The sequence below is a fragment of the Diuraphis noxia genome, unplaced genomic scaffold (assembly GCF_037042655.1).
Source record: "Diuraphis noxia isolate RWA-SAM2 unplaced genomic scaffold, SU_Dnox_SAM2 contig0002, whole genome shotgun sequence".
NCBI lineage: Eukaryota > Metazoa > Arthropoda > Insecta > Hemiptera > Aphididae > Diuraphis > Diuraphis noxia.
Genome location: NW_028301712.1, coordinates 33,474,125 through 33,497,991, shown reverse-complemented (window position 1 = coordinate 33,497,991; position 23,867 = coordinate 33,474,125). Strand labels below are relative to the sequence as shown.

At 28.1% G+C, this 23,867-nt stretch overlaps 2 protein-coding genes across 4 annotated transcripts in view; both read left to right on the top strand.

The window, feature by feature from the left end:
- The window catches only part of LOC149058366 (uncharacterized), a 476,835-nt gene extending 470,864 nt beyond the window's left edge, over positions 1 to 5,971 (top strand). For 2 of the 3 annotated variants that reach the window (XR_016190470.1, XR_016190469.1), the window contains exon 3: positions 5,634 to 5,969. Coding sequence is in view for 1 of the 3 variants with exons in the window: in XM_089220734.1 (XP_089076860.1) it covers positions 5,634 to 5,880 (247 nt within the window). In the remaining 2 variants the exon portion in view is untranslated. Of the gene's footprint in view, positions 1 to 5,633 lie in introns of all 3 variants that reach the window. The other variant, XM_089220734.1, reaches the window with a different exon arrangement.
- Positions 5,972 to 13,356: 7,385 nt separating this feature from the next.
- LOC107170957 (uncharacterized) lies at positions 13,357 to 14,697 on the top strand. The gene is made up of 2 exons (XM_015521181.2): positions 13,357 to 13,487; positions 13,675 to 14,697. The coding sequence occupies exons 1-2, from the start codon at positions 13,479 to 13,481 to the stop codon at positions 14,566 to 14,568; spliced, it is 903 nt and encodes a 300-aa protein (XP_015376667.1). The 5' UTR covers positions 13,357 to 13,478; the 3' UTR covers positions 14,569 to 14,697.
- Positions 14,698 to 23,867: the final 9,170 nt, after the last annotated feature.

The window sequence follows — 23,867 nt, the reverse complement described above, 5'->3', positions numbered from 1 at the left end:
TTAGGGCGTGTGGTATGTAATAGTATCTACATATATACCTGTACCAATATGGCAATATATATATATGAAGTATATACACAGCACTCCGAGTTTTCATTAATCAACTGCCACAGCCGCTTCTCTGTGCTGACTGTAATGTATGTGCATACAGAAAGCTCGTAAATCTTCCATTTCTTTTGGTGCCCGTCAACCACCGACACCTCCTCTTCGTATAACCACACCGTTTTTTTACGTCAACAACCTATTCCTTTTGTACAGCAACGAGCTCCACCACCGCGGCAACAGGTATTGCACATCGTGCGGGTACTTTTAAGTTTTTACCCCGGTCACATCTAGTTTAGCAAATTGTTATGAACCGTTTAGGTTACAATGCAGCTTACATTTCGCCTAGGTACCATTTGTTGCGTAATTAGCTAAAAATTAAATTGCGCATTTTTGTGCGCGTCATCGAAATTCAATAACGGTAGTTTGAATTATAATATAATAATGTTACTTCACTTATTAATGAGTGACATACACAATATAGTATATTGATATTAATAGTGTACAAACAATGACCGCCAAACTAAATATTATGACTTTTTATTTATTTTTTCGTCGGTACCGTCATTTGAAATTAATTGAACTGATAATATCCGGTAACCGAAAATTCCCCTTATTTTCATTAATTTACTCACCCGCACATGTCTTCTACAATCTTCTACCATAATTCTTCTTATTTTAAATCATATTTTTAGGGCTTTATATAATATACAAACAATACGATTTTATTAAATCCTCAAGGTGCTTAAATCAATTATCAATGTTTTTTGTACCTTAACCGAATTGGTCAAACAAAATCTATGGTAATTCAATAATAATCCTCTTAAAATAGTACATCAACACACATATTCAGTAGGTATTCGATGACCCAAATATATTTTGGCAATAAATACATCATATACGTTTTATATAATATTTCCTTTTTCAATTTTTTTGATAACTTCGAACGATCAATTTTCTTTTGTAGATTTCGCGTGATAAAAACTCGTTTTTCATCGTATTGCAAAAAATTACAAAACGTTATTTCACAACTGTCAAGTTATATACTACAAGTAACAACCCCACATCTGAAATATTTCATTCAAAAAGGTCAACTTTAAGCAAACAAAAAAATATGTGTTAATCTTCACAAAAGATTGAGAAAATAAAAATAAAGTAACATGTTCTCAACTTTATAGTACCTAACTAACGTTATGCTACTGAAAATAATGTCTCTGTAGAACATAACGACTAACATGTAAGTTGCTTGCATTACAATGTTATATTTTTTAAGAATGATTATTATTATTATTTTTTTTTTTATTAGCCTTCAGTCGTTGACTATTATGGCTCAACAATAATTACAATATTAGGGATATAGAAGAGATTATTATATAAGCATATAAAAAAGCACAAATAATATTCCGTGGAAGAAATTTAGAAATGATACATCTAAATATTATATTATAGCTAAAAACACATTTTCCAAAAATTATTCACCAAATACATTTAAATAATAATAATTTCTATTTAACTAAATTATCAAATAAGGATTAATTTTAAAATTATTACTAGATAATAATTTATATTATATTATATTAAATAATTAATGTAATTCAATTATATAATTTATTTAACTTGTACTAAAATAGTAATCTAGACAATCTAGTAAATAAAAAAAAATTTTAATTTGTTACCTGCGTTGATTTCTATTGAATATAAATAATTTTAATACATATACAATTTGTTTGAGATATCATATACCATTACATTATATAAATAAACTTATAAACTCTAAGATTAAAAATCATAAGTTCTTAAAACATTTGCTCATAGTACCTATATTACTTAAATGTCTGTGAATTTTCAACTCCAAATATCATTAATTGAAAATACAATTCTTTTTTGATACGTGTTTAATTTAATTTTTCAATCTCGTTTACAATTTAAATCGAAGTTCTTTTTATTTACCTATGTGTATGATTGTACAACAATATACATTTTAGATGTTTTTCACAGAATATTTAATTTTTTATTGAATTTTGTTATTATACCTATTCAAAATTATTTATATTATTATGCATTAACATTTTAGTTCTTAGAAAGTTCTTAGAAATACCATGCCAAGCTCCAATCAGAATATTTTTTGATGATCTTAATTAATCGTTGCTTTCAGATTTATTATTAAAGTAACTACAGTTTTTATGCACAGTCAAACTTTCCAGAAATATATTTATTTTTTCAATTATTAATGGGATATTCTACAATTGGACTTAAATATTAAATATTATGAAGTAGTATACATGGTGCAACTGGTCTATTTGACTAATGATGGAAGTATTCATCACGTGTTCATGTTAAATAATGATACAATAATGATACAATATATGCATTTATTATTGATTGCCTATTTTAAAGATAACAAAAAAATATTTGAATTTTAACATACTTTGAAAATTGTTTAAAAATCAATGCCGTAACCAAATTAAAAGTTTTAAATGCAGAAACTGTCTTAAAATACTTATTTACAAGATACATATCTTGGATAATAAGAAAAAATGTAATACAAATTTTAAATTATTTAATTATAGTTGTCAAAAAAAATTAAATATAACATGGTTAAAAACGTCACCATAAATCTTTACAAACGTTTCCACATCAAACATTCAAATTACCGAAACCCTCCCATGCAAAGCCTCTCCACTCGAATAATCACGGGCGACCCTGGCCGATGTTTAAAGCGTAGCTGGTGCCATGATCTGCTAGTTGACTAGTTAACTAGTCCACTAATCACTACTATCCCGCCATGAAGTACTATTATTGAATAGCTTCTTCATTCAAGTCAATCATAACCTATTATGTATCCCTACATTGCAGTGATTATTATAAATATTTCAGATTGTTCAAATTAAATAAATATATTTAAAAAAAATAAATAAATAATATAACATATACAAATTATAGCGCAGAGCTCTAGAAATCATTACAAAAAAAAAAAACTTTGAAATATTGAAAACCTAGAAAAAAAAGTTATATTATTAGTCAAATAGACCTGTTACACCCTGTATGAATATACAAGAGTATAATATCTACTAAAGTTGGTATATAACTATTCAACGAGATCGTTTTAATACATTATCATCTATCAAACGTTTAATTTAATCCAACAATTTTATAATATAGCAAAGGTAAATTCAATCCAAATTAAATGAACCAGAAAATGAACATTTTATTTTGACATCTACAGGGTGATTCGTTTAAGTGGGTTCACTAGTTATTTCGAAAAGTATTAACTTTTTTTAAACTTCTGTTTTATATTTTTCTAAAACCATATAATATTTTAATTTTTTTCACCCTTATATTTATTGGTGAAACCACTATGAACTTTAGATTCTTAAATGGTAACATATAATAAAAATATCACGAATTAATAATCCCAATTTTTTTGTGAATTTACGCGTTAAAATGTTTATTTTTCGTTGATTCGTTTGTGACATACGTCTTCTCAAAGTATTGGTGGTTTTCAAAATGTTTTCAATAATTGTAAAGACCAGAAGCTAGTCATAAATTTTATATCGTTGAACCCAAGGTAGTAAAATAAATAACAATTAATTAAAAATTGCCATTGTACTTTGAACCCTAATCATTAATTAACTTATCGACTAATTGGACATACCAACCAAAGAATAATAAATGATAAACTGGAAATATATGTATAGTGACAAATTTATTTTAATCACAATCTCACAGATAATTATTTAAATGTTGTAAGTACTCTACTCCTGTCTGGATCACAGATGTCGCCAGAATCAGAGCGATCTTGATCCGTCCACAGAGGACTGCCGCAATGAGGGTGATCCGGTCCTACTGCACCGCGTCGGACCATGCCGCTCTGGTTCTGGCCTGCATACCACCCGTCGATCTGCTCGGATTGGAAAGACGTAGTATCAGGTCCCGACTGCACGCCGTTTTGGAGCCCGGCGAACAATGACCTTCCAAAGCAACCGCGAAACGTCAGGCGAGAAACGCTACAATCGGTGCCTGACAGGCTAGATGGCAAGCAACCTCAAAAACGGCATGGGCGCGCTGCATTATCCTTGACTTGGGAAGATGGCGAGGAAGGACCGTCCAGTGAGTGCCTCTGACGTTCCACATGGGTGTCCCGTCATTTCGACGCGGCAATCTTGGCGCGCGTCAAATGGACACGGTCATTTGGACGAACGACAATTATAAAATAAAAAATATATATAAATAAATATAAATAATATTTTATTACCTGTGCTGACGTTTCTCCCAGTATAGCTCTTGGAGTTGTTACTGTTGTTGTTGCATATTCCTTTATTATATCAATATTGTTACCTATTAGGTCATACGGTATAGAGTTTATCAGTTATAGCTTCTGGACTTAACAAATGAAGAAATAGTATAAACATGCCGCATTTACATTTTACCAACTATAACACCTCCTTCAAACACTAATACTTTGAGAAGATGTAACTCGCAAACCAATCAACGAAATATAAAATGTTAACGCGTAAATTTATAATAAAAATGGTTTTATTAATTCATAATATTTTTATTATAATATGTTACCATTTGAAAATCAAAAGTTTATAGGGATTTCACCAATAAATATAAGGGTAAAAAAAAATTAAAATATCATACGGTTTTAGAAAAACATAAACCTAGAGGTTTAAAAAAAATTCTTTTCGAAATAATTAGTGTACCCATTTAAATGAATCACTCTGTATATTTTGCGGTTTGTTCTGGGTAAAACAATATAATGAGATATTTTGTATAAATAATAATATATATTTATATGTGTCTTTATAAAATAAGAAAAAATGTACTAAAAAAGGGAAATAATAAAAAGTATAGAAAGGTATAAAAAGAAAGACAATAACGACCCTATTGTGTATAGGTAGGTCGTGAAGCCGAATATATTCACAATACAGGTCAGGAGTTTTCGAGGTTGAGAAAATCCTGTCGGTTATGCAACAAAGCCAAAATAAAAACTTGCGTTGACGGCCAAAATATAGTGGAGGAAAGAAAAGTTCAGAAGGATAGGTGCATTGTGTGAAATCAAATACAAAATGTTTTATTACATTTCAAGCGAATTAATAATAAGAACAATATTAAGTCTTCAAACGTCTCTGGCTTATGCATAGGTAGTAGGTACCCATCTAGATCTGAATGAGTACACATCACGAAAGACTTATATACTTAATTTGATGTTATATAATAAAATTCAATAAAAACAAATCCGTAACACATATTTTGTTCATTTTAAAGCCTACGTCAAAATATCAGACAAAAACGTATACTTTTCATATTGTACATACAACACTTGCCATAGGTATTAATTTTTAATCTCATGCATATGACTTTCTAAAAAGGATTTTAATGTGACAAAATGAGCAAAATATACGAGCAGTACTTAAAAGCATAATAGTTTGCATTAATTGAATAAAATCAAATAATTTCAACTAGATTCACGGTAAATCGGAAGTAAATATTTTATCGAAACAATATATTTACCTATCTGTACTAAGCGAAAGCAACAATAGCTACATACATACATTATAATACAATATTAGAGTTATCATTAACAGACTTCGTATCGGGCATACTCGGCTAACCCACGGCTACCTCATGACAAAAGACGAAAAACCTAACTGCACAACATGTGGCACCGAACTAACAGTTCATCATATCCTCACAGAATGCCGACAATACACAGAGGCACTCGATCAGCTGAACATCCCAACCACCTTAGATGCAGCCCTCGGTCCAAATGCAGACTCCACATTCAAAATTTTGTCTTTTTTAAGAAAATATGAATTGTACGACTTAATTTAAAATTATCATATTTAAAATACCAAAAAAATGTAATCAATAATGTAAAGTTTAAGACTAATGGCCGTTGTCGCCGATGTCCTTTTGATCAATAAAAAAAAAAAAAAAAAAAAATACAATATTGAATTATTGCTTTATTGTTATACTTGATGCATATAAAATTAATGAAAGCATATTAATTAAAATTTCTGAAAATTACTTTGAAAATGATCAACGGTAGTAACACATACCTACATATGATATGAAAAATAATATAGGACAGATATGTCACGAGTGAACTTTTGAATATTAAAATTAGATTAAATTTTTAGATATAAATGGATAACGTTTGAAAAAGTTAATAATGTCAAACTAAAAAAAAAAGAAGTTTTTGAATTGTAGGGAATTAACAGAATGCGGAAATACATATTTTTCCCTTCTATGTACATGTTTTATGCTGGATTTCTAAGATATCTAATAATATATATAGACTACGCTCAGTTTAATGTTGTGACAGAAATATTTCAGTAACTCAATATCCGGCGATAGAAAAAAAAAACATGTTATTTAAAAATATATTTAACAATGAATAACGTAAAATAGATGATTCGAGTTTAATCTCCATCTCCTGCTGCTAAAAGCGTAACGGAAATAATAAATATACTAAATATAGCGTTATAATAGTTAACACTTATAAAGTATTTAAGGAGTAGATCACAACATTGTTCATTTAGGTTTCAAATATTATTAACAGATATTTTTTGCAATTTATTGACCCATTGTGGTAATAAAATATTTTTCGTTAGCCGTTGCTTCAAAATATTATCTATTGTATTAGAATATAAATAATTAAATAAGTGGAGTGACTGTATTGTATTGCATGTGGCGCTATTTGAACACTTAGGACGCGCGTAAACACTCAGGCAAGGTTATCGAATATTTTAAACAAATAATATCCTGTACAAAATAAATATTGCTCTATACTTACTAATGAAAAAGTGAGTACAAGAAAAAATTGAATTTGTTTACATTCAAAGAGTTGAAAATATTACATTATAATATTGAAATTTTGTATGCTTTTTTGAAACATCCGCAATGCGGAAAATAATGTTTCAACAATAACATTTTATTACAGTTCCAAATAATCAATTATTTTATTCTATGTACAAAATACATATTTATTATATGTTTTATTATTCTTTGAATCACGAGACATAACAGTTTTGTATTGGAATAGAAAGGATGAGACAATGTTAAATAAAACCATGATACATATTTTTTGTAATTATTCTTTTATAGTCTTCGTAAAAATGATAATAATATTATATTGAATTATCTAATTTTAGACAATACCAAAACCCTATATTTCAATCAACGAGCTGAATTATTTAATATCTACACATTAAAATTCCAGTAGGTACGTAGTCGTTTTTTTGGATAACTTAACATTATTATATAATTTTTTAGAAGAAAAAATGTTAAACTTCACTTTTAAATTTTAAATTTATTATTCTGAAAAATGCATATATCTGTCGAGTTTTTTTTTTATTGACAATTGACAAACCTATAGCTTCGTGTGTGAGACACCTTTATTATTAAAAAATGTACAGCATATTGTCCACAAAATAATTGACATTATATCTTGATACTTGTGAGTACACTTACTAGACTAAATCTGATATAACCTACAAAATGAAATATTATTAAAACAAAGTTTGTATCACAAAATTAACTAAATATTAAAGAATATATTTCGTTTCAAGTATGTATGGTTTTTCCTTTCATAAAATTTACACAAATAGGGTTGAAAAAATGTATTTAAATTACTTAATTTTTTTTTTTATTAAAAAAAATATTAAAGTAAAAAATCTGGTACTAAGTATGTCATTACCACGTTTGAATGTTGAGTAATCACATTTTTTTTTTAAACATGCTTTTTTACTATCTACCAATTTCATTTAATAATATTGCCTCAATAAAATTAAATAATCATTAATTTTGTTACTTAAGGTATTTTTCAGTACCTATTTAATTAATAAACAATCAGTTAATAATTTATTAAAAGTATAAAAAACTATTTTTTTTTAAATTTTGTATACAATTATAGGATAAAAAACCTCTTCGAATGTAACATACATTTTAATAAATAGTTGTATTTTGTTGTTATAAGTTCATTTAAACATGGATGGTAACGCAGCAGCTCAAGTATATACATAATTTTTTAATTAATTTGGTATTTTATTTCTACGAGTTTAACATTAAGTAAATATTTTTAATTTATTCAACATAATAAATATTTTTAAGCTATAATTATTTAACGATAGTTTTGATTAATTTATTTTTTACATAGATTGTTAAATTGTTTATACAAATGTAGCGTCATCTTTTTCAACTTGCGGTATTTAAAAAAAAAAATCGAAAATATCATAACTAAATACTAATGAATAAAATTATCTAATTATAGTATAACTCTTGCAGTTTTTCAGAATGTATATTGCATTAAAATAAAATGTAAATCATTAAATATATTACCAATGTTAGAGATTAATTTTTGTATTGTTTGTTGTATACTAAACAGTGATAAATTTATTGGGTCAAGAATTCATTTTTTTTTCAGTACTTACTGATTTATAAAAATGCTTTCTTGTATTGTATTATGATGTATTTAATATTTATACATACGTGCAAAACATTTACAGATAAAATTTAAACATTTTCCAATTCCCACCAAAGTCTATAAATAATGATCTCTTCCAAACAATATACTTCTACAGAACCATCGAAAATTCTTAAAAGATAAACATACCAGTATTCTGTTGCATAATATACAATTGTTACCAATAATCTGTTTTTTGTGCACCTATGGTTAGGTTAGGTAATTACCGAAAAAGTTACTTTATACTTAGGGACAGTATGTGGTATACTACTGTGTGTATTATTATAATGTTATAGCAGGGATAGCCCGATAGGTGACCATTGATGCGTAAATATGGGGAAAGGCTAACCCACCCCTCGTCCCAACAAACATAGCCAACATTCCTTTAAAGCTTATTCAATGTTATTATAGTAAGACTTCAGCTCCCTCTAATCTCAACTACTATTAGCGCAATCGTGTCTATTGGTAGGTACTTATAAAGTATATAGGTATATAATTATAATTATTTATTGGACATATTGTATATGTGCCTGAATAAGCATACTAAATAATATACCTCAAGTCTAAAAAAAACACGTGTACTGAGCTTGTTTTACACGGGAATATATAAAAAAAAAAACGATTGCTGCAGTACGTATGAGTGTATGACGAAGAAAATTTGAGAAACATTATAAAATTATAATGTTTGACCATTTCGCGAAGTGGAAGTTTTATACAAACTAGACTAATGTAATGTGTATGTGTATTCTCACGTCTACCGCCACCTCGACATTACCGGATGACATTTACCACCGTAATAGTGTATCGTATAATACATACATTACATTATAATTTTACATAATATACTATACATGGTGATTAGTTATTTAGCAAACCGAGCGTCATCGTATTAAGGCACAGGACACATGTTTTCTTCGTTCAGTTTTACTCAGTGTTATATCCAAGTATACTGTAGGGGAAGAGAATTGCCCCCACCTAGAATATAATTCATTCCCCACACAATGACAATAAAAAATGAATATCAACAAAATGTATTTATTAAATGTATAACACTAGTTTTGTATCCACCTACAATTCACACGATATTTCACATCGAAATACTTGGACTTAGGTACCGATAAAATAAATATAATTAATTGTGATGCTATTATATTGAATTTCAAATATCAAATATATTTTATTCATTGTAATAAGTAATAATATATTTGATATTACTAGTGAGTATGATGAATGAAAAAATGAGCATTCCCAGCACAATTGTCTGGATTGAGTACCGGTTTTACTTGTTGTGTTTTCCAACTATTATGGGCCCCTATCGTTCTTTTGTGAAAATTATTCAAAAACTACGAGTATGATTTTACCCTCGACAATTTAAAATTTTAACCACGTAGGTACAATATAATATAATATATCACCCGTTTTTACGGTAAAGAAAATATCAAAAAAAAAATCACCTTGTATGCACATCGAACGGTAACAACTATAATACAGCTACTGGTTTAGTGTGCTCCACCGTGGCGTTGTGCAGAACAAAGATAACAACCCAACGTTTACTTTGAATGGTGTTTTGGCCAAACGTGAAAACCGACGACACCACAACGATACCAAAATTTGATAACGATAGTTAAAATCACGACCCTCACAAAGTCGCACAAAAGACGACACAACTTTGCACTGTTCAAACACAAACACAACACGCCGCGCGCATATGTAACATTGTAATATATAATCGTTTATATGATACACAAGCCACGGAAGGCTTTTGAATGTAATATTTAGCGTTAATGCGTATTATTATAATGCGCCCAAGTGTAATGATGTGTGTATATACGATATATTATATTATAATATACACACTTCTGCGATATATTATTATGGGTGAAATGACATGACTCAATATTATAATAACATTATAATATAGTCGCTCGACACGACGTGTTTTAAATCGAACAGTTTTCGTGAACGAATTCATTCAATATAAATATATAATATATTGTTTGCTTGAGTATTCGTTTTATTTCCCCCTCGTCTGACGCACATTGCATGTATGTGCAAATATTCTCCAAGCTTGGACGATTTAATCGCTAAACATACCTATACGTTTCGAACAGGTTATCCTTAGATAACTGCTACTACCTATGTCGCCGCCGCAGTGGCATATGTATCTAAATCGAAAAAAACGCACGAATCGTCGCCCATCGGTTGTTCTATTGTCTGCGGTAGACGGGAGATTTCAAACATATATTCACAAAAATACCTCAAAACGAGTAAAAATATAGGTCATTCGTTTGTTCGATGGTTAATAAAAATGTAAAGCAATCAAACCGAGGGCGGACCGAACTGGTAAAACGACGAGAGATTTCATATTGTCCCAATCCGCTTCTCAATCAAACATCATATTTCAATAGTTCAATATTTTTAATAATTGAATCACTTTTAAAATTGGAAATGGATAGCTTTCGTTGTTGACTATATATTTCTTAAATGTGGGCGAGTGTGTAACCGATCTGTTGTACAGTAGGCGGATATCAAGTGTAACTCGTTATTGAGTATAAGTCACTGTTATGCATGTGATACATAATATTTTTAATTCAAATATAAATCATAGCATACAAAAAATGATTCTAAGCGGAGACAGTCTGTCAGCCTATATTACAAAATACTAATTACATTTTAAGATATATTTATATTGCTATAATATTATAGTAATTTATGTTATAATTAGCAATGTGACAAGTCAAGTTATTTTTTGCCAAATTATCACATTTATTACCTAAGTTATTAAATTTATTATTCTAATAGTTCATATAAATTCATATTATATCTATACATTTTTACTATACACATTTGAGACAACACAGGCTTGCCATAGTTATGGTATAAATAAGTTGAAATTATATAATATAGACAATAGGCATAGCTCTTACAAATTATTTAAATATTTTTGAAACTTTATAATTATGTATGATAAATAATAGTAAAGACATTAACGTAGAGTTTCAATTTAAAACAAATAATATTTTTTGAATTAGGTACGAAAAAATTTGTTAATTTTCTTATAAATTTACGATTCTGTCGAATTTGAACTTGAAATGTAAATATCAAAATATTGTACATAACTATATATTTTTGAAATTTTTGGGTTTCTACAATAACCACTTACAAGGAATTAAATGTGTATGTCATTAGTATCGACGTTGAAATGTATATACATTTTTAACTACAAAATAATTTGTAAATGATCGAGATCATTACGAATTTATCAATATATTGTATATATTATATTGTATACACGAGTAAGAAAAAATTAAACTTTGATTAGTACCTATTTTGATGGGAAGTAAAAATGGTTCGTACATTTAAGATGTCAAAATAAAAAATTTCCACGACCTACCATTAAGTTATTTATAAAAATTTGATATTTGCAATTATTTTAGTTTTTTTCACATAAATATTGATACAAATGTTCCGAAGTTAAAATAGTTGAAAATTTTGAAAATTTAAAACAAGGTTCCTCATAATCTGTTGTTATAGATATTTAAAAATATTTCAGACGCGGTAAACTTGACACCGACTATATTGAAAAATAGTTACCGGCTTACTTACTCCTCTTTGTTTTTTAATTGAATTACAGAAGAACGTTGTAAATGTTTATAACATTGATGATTTATGTAAAAATTTGAACTTAAGTTTGAAAATTATAACTAAAAAAATTGTAGCTTTGTATTTCGGTAAGAAATTCTCAAAAGATACCTTGTATTCAACTATTTTCAAGGTGTTTTACTTACAAAAAACATTTAATTACACATAAATCGAAAAAACCTAAAGAAAAGTCAAATATTTAAAATATCTACAAATTGTATAAAAAGATTAAAAATGAAAATTATGTCATGTCTCATTGAAATATTTATACAAATATTAGGACTACACATTTTCAAATTTTAATTTATTCTTTATTAATAATAATAACAAAAAAAATTGTTTATGTCCAAGATTAACTCATGTTTTTCCTTAATTGTCTTTTGAAAGTATTGGACATTTTTACTTTTTACCTCCCAAGTCCCAAGACTTGAAATGATTTGATAACAGAAGCATCTATAGATGTTGAAGATCGAAATATTTTTTCTACTGTAACACGTACAAAATAAACAACACATGATATCATTATCAATAGTCTTTTTTGTCCATATTATACATAGCATCGACCTGCTCTGAATCTAAATATAATAAGCAATTTTTTTGACTTAAAACGTCATAATATTTCATGACACCTAATATTCACGTATATACTATAATATAAAGATGATTGAATAAAAATAATTTTAAATATAATATATTATATTATATTACTGATTAACAACCGTAACAGCAAATATTACTAACTGTGTACGGGATTAAAAAATACACTCGAGCGCACACCATCCACCGTACACATTCGTTCACGCGGATTTGAATGCAAACGGGTCGTAAAACAATATCGCATAATGGTTTCAAACTGAAAGAGCGTGAAATTCGGTCACGGATTCCGAAATCTCACGACACTCGACTCGTGCACAGACGGTTCCCTATTTTCGATAGACTTTCGAGTATAATATTATAATTAATTCTGCACTCAACAATTAGCAAGCATACGTCTAAACAGTAGGAATACACCGCGACACGCCATCATCTATAATATTATGTATAGTATAATGCATGAGATATTACGTGATCCGAAGACACCTTGAACTCAATAATATTCCAGATTTTGTCATTTGCGACGAACAACAACGATGACACAACATTATACATTGGTACCGGTTCTCGACATTGCCACCGACCGGATTGTCATCGTTTTAATTTTTTTCACCACCGCACATGAAGTCCGGACACTCGCCATACACCCGCAAACATATATATAGTCGATGGGCCAAGCTCAGTAATCATCATTCAACCGAGCTCCTTCCAATCATCGACATTCAACACGATGAAAATCGTAAGTACCTATATATATAAAGATTTTATAGCGATTCGTTTCATTGCTTAATATATAATATATTTACCTGCCTCTACTGTAACGAAATAGCAATGTTTTGACTTAAAAATAGTTGACATACTTTCTGAGGGACTATTTTATTCTAGTATATTTTGCCTTATTAACCGTATACTGCGTGTGATTTCAGACAACAGCTGTCGTTGTATTGGCCATCGTAGCCCTCGTCAGTGCCGACGCGCTCAAAGGTACTAAGAAGATCAAAAAGAGAACCTTGTTTGAACTATCTGGTCTGGGACACAATTCGGGCCTCAGTTACGGCTCCGGTCTGGGCTACAGCTCAGGACTTAAATTCGGTTCCGGTCTTGGCTACAGTTCCGGTTTAGGATACAGCTCCGGTTTGACCTATGGCTCCGGTTTGGGATACAGCTCCGGTTTGAAATACGGTTCCGGTCTCGGATACAGCTCCGGTTTGGGATACGGTTCTGGTTTAAGCTATGGTTCTAGTTCTGGATTGTCATCCGGTTTGGGATACTCCAGCGCCCCAGCACCGACCACTGGTCCACTCATACCGATCTCCAAGGAAGTGCACATCATCAACCGACATGCTCAACCAGTATCCGCCCCATACCCAGTACCAGTTCAACACGACGTGCCCGTCGCTGTACCACACCCAGTGCCATACGCAGTTGACAGCCCATACCCAGTCAAAGTACCTGCCCCATACCCCGTGCCGGTCGAAAGGCCAGTCCCATACGCAGTCGACAGGCCAGTTCCTCGTCCAGTGGCATCCCCATACCCAGTCCCTGTTGTCCACGACGTTCCCGTACCCGTGTCCAAACCATACGCAGTTCCAGTAGTCAAACAAATCCCTGTGCCAGTAGCCAGCCCAGTCGTCGTGCACGAATCAGCCCCTCTGATCACATCCAGCTATAGCTCTGAACATGCAACGTCTGATATCGGTTTGGGTTACGGTTCCAATTACGGCTCCGGTTATGGACTATCGTCATACGGCTTTGGAGGCCACTTCAGTGGAGATCTGTCTTCATACGGTCACGGACACAGCTTCGATTACAAGAAGTAGAACATTCATAGCGATTACAGCCTAACCAAACATCATTGAATCTTCTATAAATTGTATAGACAATTTTCCTTATATAATGTTGTTAATAACTGTTGATTATTAACTAAAATAAATTTTTGTTTTTTTCTATATTAATTGTTTGTCATTACAAGTCTATGCCTTTCCTAATCTTATAATTTCGTAGAAAAAAACTATTGAATTATCATTTTTATTTTTAATATTTTTTTTTTTTGATCAAAATATGATAGACCAATATTGGCTGTTTCCAAAACAATGTAATTTAATAAAAGTTGAATAAATTTCGGTTATGAATTTAATTTGGCAATTTTAATCACTTAAATTGTGCCATTGTCTATTATTATAATGAAATCCTTGAATTGACAATTATTTTTATTTATCAAATACGTATAATAATTAACTACATATTTAATGATAGGTAAATACATTTAGATGTTTAAGGTTATTTTATTCTTTTATATTTTCAAGCCGAACTTGTACCTACATTAATTCATTTAAATTTATAATACTTCATAATAATTTATTTAAATTCATTTTAAGACAATTTTTATTTTTTATGCTAAGAATGATTAAATTTTAATGAGATTCGTATGTTTTTTCTAACATCCTCTTTAAATATAATCATTACCTAATCTGTTTCATTAGAAAATATAAATATAGAAAAAGTTTTAAATCTCGTTCTATTATTCATCTCCAAGTTTCTAGCTTTTAATCAAAATAATATAAATTTAATATTTGTTTTATAATGAATTAATTTGATTAATAATTGTTTGAAACAAAAATTATATATTTTTTAAGCTAATTCAAAAAAATATGTCATCATAATAATCTCCTTAAATTTAAATTATGTTTTGGATATCTTGATGATTTAGTACTTTTAGACCATTTAGTTATAATAATAATTGTGATCACATAATTATATCTTAGCTTATGAAGTAATCAATAATTAATGAACCTATTAATTACTCTGGTTGTCTGATGTTAGTTGTCATGGACAATGAACAACAAAAATATCATTTTAAATTTATTTATTAAATTAAGTCCTAATTGCAATTAGATAGTTTATTTTAATACACACTATTATTAAATATAGCTTATGAAATACGATTTTGGTTACGAAATTAATATGTTTATTTATCAGCTTATTATTAAAAATAACACTAAGGCTGGTTCTCACAATGTCCAGTTAAGTATCCGTTACTTTAGCCGGATATTGTAAGAACGCCTCTAAGAATTAAAATTATTATTATTTTGTAATTTGACGATATATTATTTTGATTATAAAATTGAAAAGAATTTATACCCGATACTAACGAAACTTGTTTATTAAAAATCAATAATACGAAAAAAAAAATATCTATTCATCCCACAAAATAAATGTAACCGAATATTGTACAATCCAATATACCGCAAGCAGTTCATAAACCATGACACGTCACGGTGGTAACCAATTTATCTGTAGTGGTGTTTCAAAAGCTGTGTATGTGGTAGTTTTTGTTTTCAACTTTGATTAGTTTTAACACAAGCTGGTACCTAACGACTCCAACAGTACGGAATTTTATAAACGACGTTAACCAATATTTAAGTGTGTTTTTTTATACTTTCCCCCCGAACAGCTGTATAGTGTATACATTATTATAATTGCACGTTTCGCGATTATTTATAAACAGCATTTTTTTCGTTTCGTATTTTGCCCCATGTATCAACACACATACTTTGTTTCCATTAATAATTCAACTATGGTAATGATACAGGTCCTTGGTTACACCTAAATATTATGAAACAACAATAAATTATGTGTAAATAATTCACACGATACGCCGCCATTTTATACGTCGACTTCGGTGAAATAATTTAGGCAAATATTATAATATAGATAAACTAAATAGGTAATACGACATAACATAGAGTAAAAATATATAGAGAGATCTTATCGTATCTACTCTTTGCTATAGTTTTGAAGTATGTCAAAAGTGTACCGTCAGAGTGACAACTACGTTAATATAAAAATTATGGAACCCAATTTGAACCTAGTGTTTGGGTAAATCGTCTAAATAATATTAACCCACGATTAAACTGTACATTTAATTTAAAATCTGTACATTAATTTGTATATTAGAGCCATACTGACTTTTTTTATCAATTAATTTAATTGTGTCAATACACCAGATATTTTTATAATTTTAGGTACAATATACGATCAATATGATTACAATATTATGTTTATAACAATATTTAAATTATTACAATGATTTTTTAATTTTGGTTAGCTTATAAATCCAGATCAAAATCTGAGATTGACGTGTCTTCTTTGGGTTGTAGTAGGATATCCTATGGTAGTCGAGGTTTAAGTCATAGATTGGTGGCTGCTCTACTGATTTTGAAGTAGAGTGTTCCATCAACTTAACTTAATAATACCTTAATAGTACTGAAAATTTGTTTTTATTATTCGGTAACTCGTAACTAAAAATCTCCCCTCTTTGCTTGCTTTATTTGCTTTATCTAACTTTATTTAACGTCTTGTAATATAATAAGATATTCTTCGATATACAATATATTATATAATACCATTGTTTATAAAAATTAGCAATAAATGATAATAAGTATTCATAGTATATATTATTATAGTATATAGTTATCAATGATAATTGATAATAGTAACAGACGTGAAGATCATAATATAGACGACTGAGTTCGGTAGATCAGTTATCGGTGATTTGGGAGTCACCAGATCAAAACATGGTCTTTCTAATTTGTATTTTGTATGAATTGAAATTATCTGTAATATATTTAATAAACTAAATAAAGCAATTTAATATATTTTCCAAACCTGAAGTGTTTTTAGAATTTTCGTGAGTAGTACAATTTGACACATTTAAATACAACTTATCACCGTAAAAACTGTTGAAGTGTAAAAGCTATCATATTATTATGACTAGAATCATTTAGATTTTGAAAAATAGATATTAGATTTATTATCTGTTGGTCCGATTTGAAGCTTGATCTATAAACGATTGACAAACGAATTATAATTTTGCCTAATTTCATATTTTATTTTTTTTTTTTTGGTTTCATTAATTATTTACTTTTAAGTTGATATATTTGAATTATATACTATATATATATATATATATATATATTGTACAAAAAAATAAGTTATAAAGTTATACTATATACTATACTTTTTGGAATATTTAAATGCTTATGATAATTTTCATATTATGGTTTCTGTAGGATTGAATAGCAATTGGTTAATAACTAATTTATCATATAACGTTAACGATATGATACGGACAATAAATCGTGGGAGTGAGTACATCATATAAGTAGTCATATGTCATAGAAATAAACAAATTTTAGGTGACATGTATAATTTAAAGAAAATGTCCACATAACTGTTGTAGGTACATCATCTACGAGATATTTGCATTATACGTTTAGTGTTTTTTTTTAAATCTTACTTTTTAACTAAGTGTCACGTGTAGTGTAACAATTATTTTATGATCTTCTTGTATCATAACATATACTGTGTTTAATTACTACACAAACATTAAGGCGTCAAATAATGAGTTTAAAAGAAAAATAGGTATAAGTAATCTGTTTTTAAATATTTTTCAGAGTTATAAGTATTGCAAACATCCAAACTTTAATATTATAAACATGTTAAATGTATATTTTTTTTTTAAACAAATTATTCTTATTTATGATGGACAATTTATAATACTTAACGTGAAGGATGTTTATTAAAATAACAAAAAGGTTAAGGACTACTGAAATAAACGATAAATAAAATGAAATAGGGCTATAAAAAACCCTTAAATTTTTTTGTACTCAACGATATATTGTATAATAGTATTTAAGAATCGATTAGTTGAATATTGATTAATTTTTTTATGCAAAAAGTTTAGCACAAATAAATAATTTTCTTAATAATATCTTTTAGAGGTCCAGCCCACGATTTATTATATTTTATACGCGCTTTTCTACCATTTTCAGTACATAGTAGTCGCTAGGCCCTAATTTTCAATTAATTTAATAGACTATTAGATAAAATCATAATATAATATGAGCTTATTAAGAAAGTACACAATATATTGCATCTATAGTCATAGTGAATATAGTATTTACTTTCAATTCTGCGTACAAAAATTAGGTATACCCAATATTATGACTTATATTATGATATTTTTTTTAGATATATGCATAATGTATTGAGGACTTGTAAGTTTGTTTGAGTGTGGAAAATGGAAATCAAATATCAAATGCCAGAATATATTTGTTTATATTATATATATATATATATATATATATATATTATATATATATATACCGGTAGAGATAACACGCAAGAAAAAATACAAAACAGTAAAGCATCACGACGATACTCGTTAAAGTTGAACTTGTTACTGAAACTATACACCAAATATCTTACATTATGTAGGCAAGTGTTAAAAGCAACTCTAACATGTACAATCGGCCTACATATTATATTATGAATCATAATAATATATTAAATAATATAATATTTAAATGCAATAAGTTATATTAATATATTATATTAACCTAACCACTAAATCGAAACGTAAGAAAGAGTGTGTGTGTGTGTGTGTGTGTGTGTGTGTGTGTGTGTGTGTGTGTGTGTGTGTGTGTGTGTGTGTGTGTGTGTGTGTGTGTGTGTGTGTGTGTGTGTGTGTGTGTGTGTGTGTGTGTGTGTGTGTGTGTGTGTGTGTGTGTGTGTGTGTGTGTGTGTGTGTGTGTGTGTGTGTGTGTGTGTGTTTTGATTTTGGATCCGATGACTCAGATGACAAATGAACGAGTTATTATATTGTTATAAATTATAATACATATTATATTCAAATTATCTTTTTTATATTATAATTGGACATCAAGCAATACTAGGTTACTAGAACATAACTAATATCATTATTATTAGATACTTAACTCGGAAACATTTGAAATAATATTACGTAAATTAAGTCGTTCGACCGGTAATCAGTAAAATGTACTATACAAACAGAATATTTATGTTTAAATAATACCTTATTCATTTATGTATTATATTATATATAATATACATAATATATTAATGTTCGTATAATATTATACATACACACAGAAGTATTAAAATTATGAAGTATTAACATTTTGCTAGTATAACATTAACCATTAATAGCTATCTCGATGGCACAATGAAACATAATAGAGTTGGTATTTCGTAAAACGGTAGATAAAACCGTATAAAAACAATCAAATCTGACTCGAAACATATCATTTTTCCTAGCTGGTTTTATAGAAATTATCCAAAATGGTCAGCTTCTATTAGACTAGACCAAAAAAGTACATAATGCACATAGCGATCGATCTATATAAAAAAATATTTTCACGTTCTAGAAAATATTGTTAATTGTATCACTCTGCGTTATGTGGTTTGTGGGGTAACCGAGTCTGAGCGCCATCAAATATAAAATCCTTACAATATTATACGGTACCACTTAGTACAATAACTATAATTCGCCCTGTTCGTTAGTAATTGAACACCATCTTATAGTTACCTCATTAATGAACTCATATTGTTCCCGCTACACAAGAATTAAAACACTGTAGCCTGTCAGTGGTTCCTTAGTAGATTGAAAATTACAAAATAACTAATACAATTTATTTCCTGTTTATCTTCCCATGAACTTCCAAAATGTATTACTTATCTCTGGCTTGACATTGTGCAGAGAGTAGTCTTTTACGCTATTAAAATCTTGAATTTATTCCGGTTTTGATAATGATACTATATTTCACTCTATACTACTATTATTCTAATTTGCTATTACTATGTTTATATTTTATACCTTATTTGTTCGTGAATTTTATAAATAAACTAATTAAATAATTAAAATGTAAGTTAACGAACCTATAATTCACCGTATTATAGTTATTAGTTTATTACTTATTACTGATTGTACACAGATGTTTAAAAATGTAAGAATATATATCAGATGTAGGTATCATCCGTAGTAACAATACAATATAAAAAACGTACCTAATAATTAAATTATTAACTCATCCACTCACAATTTACTCCTATAATAAGTTCAAAGCTAATGAACCTAACATTTTATTAATTTATTATTCCGTAAACGATTAAATTGTTCGATACAAAATTAATGAGCTTTTTTACGTTATTGGAATGTTAATAGAAATAATATGTAATGTTTTATGTTATAACCTATAAGATACTATTACACGAAAATAAAACTGTATAAGTATTGAGTATAAATAACTGAGTACTGTCAATAACTGCAATGCCATGTATATGGTATTAATTACTACATCCAATTTTTGAATCATGATCATTATCAGTTTTATTTCCATTGTTTTCTTGATTTAATTTTCAAAACAAACTAAAATTTAAATATCATAATAGTAAATTTCGATAAGCTTTATGAGTAAATCGTTCAAATTCAAATGACTTAACAAGGTAGATGGTATTTTGCATCAATTTTATTATTTGTAATTTGTGCCACGAGTAGGTACATTTATGTACATATGTATTTGAACCATAATATAAAAACTAAACATGTATTTTGTGCACATCTAAAATTCATTTTGGTAATTTGCGCAACGACTGTAAACGAAAAGGAATAGGTACATAATCTGCGCCATAGTTCCAACTTCAATTGTTAGAATTTACCAGCAGAAAAATTAACTGATATATTGCATCGGAAATACAATAATACCAACGCGTGTCAGATATAATATTGTTGTGTTCTAATAATTATAATTAGATACGAAATCGAATGTGTCTAATCTAGGTCTAATATTACAAAAAAAAAAATTAATATACGGGGTGTCCCGCAAGAATTTACTCATTGCGATATCTCACGAAATAATGGAGATATCAAAATTCTGGTTTTATAATAAGATTCACAGGGATAATAACTACAATTATTTCATTTTTAAATTTATTTTAATGTATTTAAAAAAAATTAAAAATATATATTTTTTATTCAATTATTTCCAAAAAAATTAAAGATAGCCATTTTGTAGAGTTCAATTTTCTTTAATTATTGACGTTTCAACATTTTATTTTCATTAATGTCCTGATTTTTAATATTTTTTCTAGTTTTGAAGAAATAAAATATGATTATAAATTTATAACTATTAGGAACACGGAAAGTATTCAGCCGTCGTATGGGAATGCGCGCGGCGCGGTGGGTCACATGCTTGACGGTGTTAAATAATTTGCAATTTTTCTCAAAACTAAAAAAAATATTAAAAATCAGGAAATTAATGAAAATAAAATTTTGAAACGTCAATATTTTTAGAAAAATAAACTCTAAAAAATGACTATCTTTAATTTTTTTGGTATAATAAAAAATATATTGTTTTAATTTTTTAAAAATAAATTTAAAAATGAAATAATTGTAGTTCTTATCCCTGTGAATTTTATTATAAAACCAGAATTTTGATATCTCCATTATTTCGTGAGATATTGCAATGAGTAAATCCTTGTGGGACACCCTGTATCTTTGTTTATAATTATTAATTATTATAATATGACAACTGATTTTTAAATATTTTTTTTTGCATTCGAAATTTTACTAAGCTGTTTAATATAAATAACGTACATATACTTATACTTATACTTATATACTTTTGTTTACAATAATTTGATCTGCAAAATAAAAATTATTTATTTATTAATTGGAAGTGGCGCAAATTACAATTTTTGAAAGTATAAAATGGTGCAGACTATATAATACCCTTATATTCAGTTTATGTGGCACAAATTACAAAAATTAATTTTTATATGTAACGCAAATCATATCTCGTATATACATGAGATTGTATTTAAAGGTAAATAATTTTGTGTAGTTATATTGAATCGGGGTGGAGTATTTTTAAATAGTTAGTGACTATTAAAATATACATTTTTTTATAATTTTAAAAATTTTAACCCTTTTATTGTGCTCATGCGAACACAACTCGTATTTTTGTTAAATAGTAACACCTATACTTTCAACAACATATTTTATTAGACCAAAATGATGTCTTAAGTCAATTTGATAACTTTTACCGTAGCTCTAAAATCTAAATGTTACTGAGTTGAAGTACCTTCGATTAAAATTATTAAACTTTTCAATAATCATCATAGAATTTGTCATGCAATTTCAAGTATTTTTTATTTATTTTTTTTGTATTCGTAGGTTTTCAAACATTAATAAATCATTAAAATTTAATTTTGAGAAATAAATGAACTTAAATATAACTGATGTTATGAACATTATAAGAATTATAAGAATTATAAGAAAATTCAATTTTGTTACTTAAATTCTTATCTAATTGAAGATCGAGGGTTTTATTGAACATATTCTAATACCTACATGTTCGTTTGCTTCTTCAATCAACTGCCTTTAGCTTTGTCGATTATAACCATGTCTTGCAGGTAGTACAACACTATTTTTCAAAAAATATGCAATTTGGAAAAAGTAATAGCGAGAACCGAGAAGGATATCGTTCAGGATATCGTTCAGGATATCGTTCTGCATAAAGTCTAGCGGTATTTCGTGAATTACGCTAACGTTTGCCATAAACTAAAAGCATATACACTTTTTTATTGTTACTTGGCATTTTTAAATATCAATGAAATACGCGCAATTCATATGACTTTAAATCTTGTAATGACTTTCAAATACCACATTTAAACAAATGCTATAACTTATCGGTTATTGAAGTTAATTAATTCCTCAAAATTAAATTAAAATAATTTAATAATGTCTGAAAATTTACGAATACAAAAAAAAAACTTAAACTGCATGATAATTCCTAAAATTCTATGATAATAGTTGAAAAATTAAATAATTTTTATTGAAACTTTAACTTATAATTATCTAGTCATTTTTGATTTAAGAGCTATATGGTATCAAATTGGCTTTAACAATTTCGGTCTATCCAAATATCTGGAAATATCTGTTAAAAGTAGGTTTTGCTGTTTAAAAAAATGCAAGTTGTGTTTCGCGCGCACACAGTAAAAGGGTTAATAAATGAAAATTAAAAAATATATTATATTTCAACAATCCTCAATTATTTAAAAACACCACATCCCAATCCAATATCACTAAACAAAATTATTTAGTGTTGCCGTTAAAAGGAATTTCACACTTATACTCTAGCTGTATACACAATTATTTCGCGTTTATCCGTTATCAAATAATTTATAAATAACTTTTCAATATGCACCAATGTGAGTGTGCATTATATGTACAATTTTTAATAATTCTTTATATATT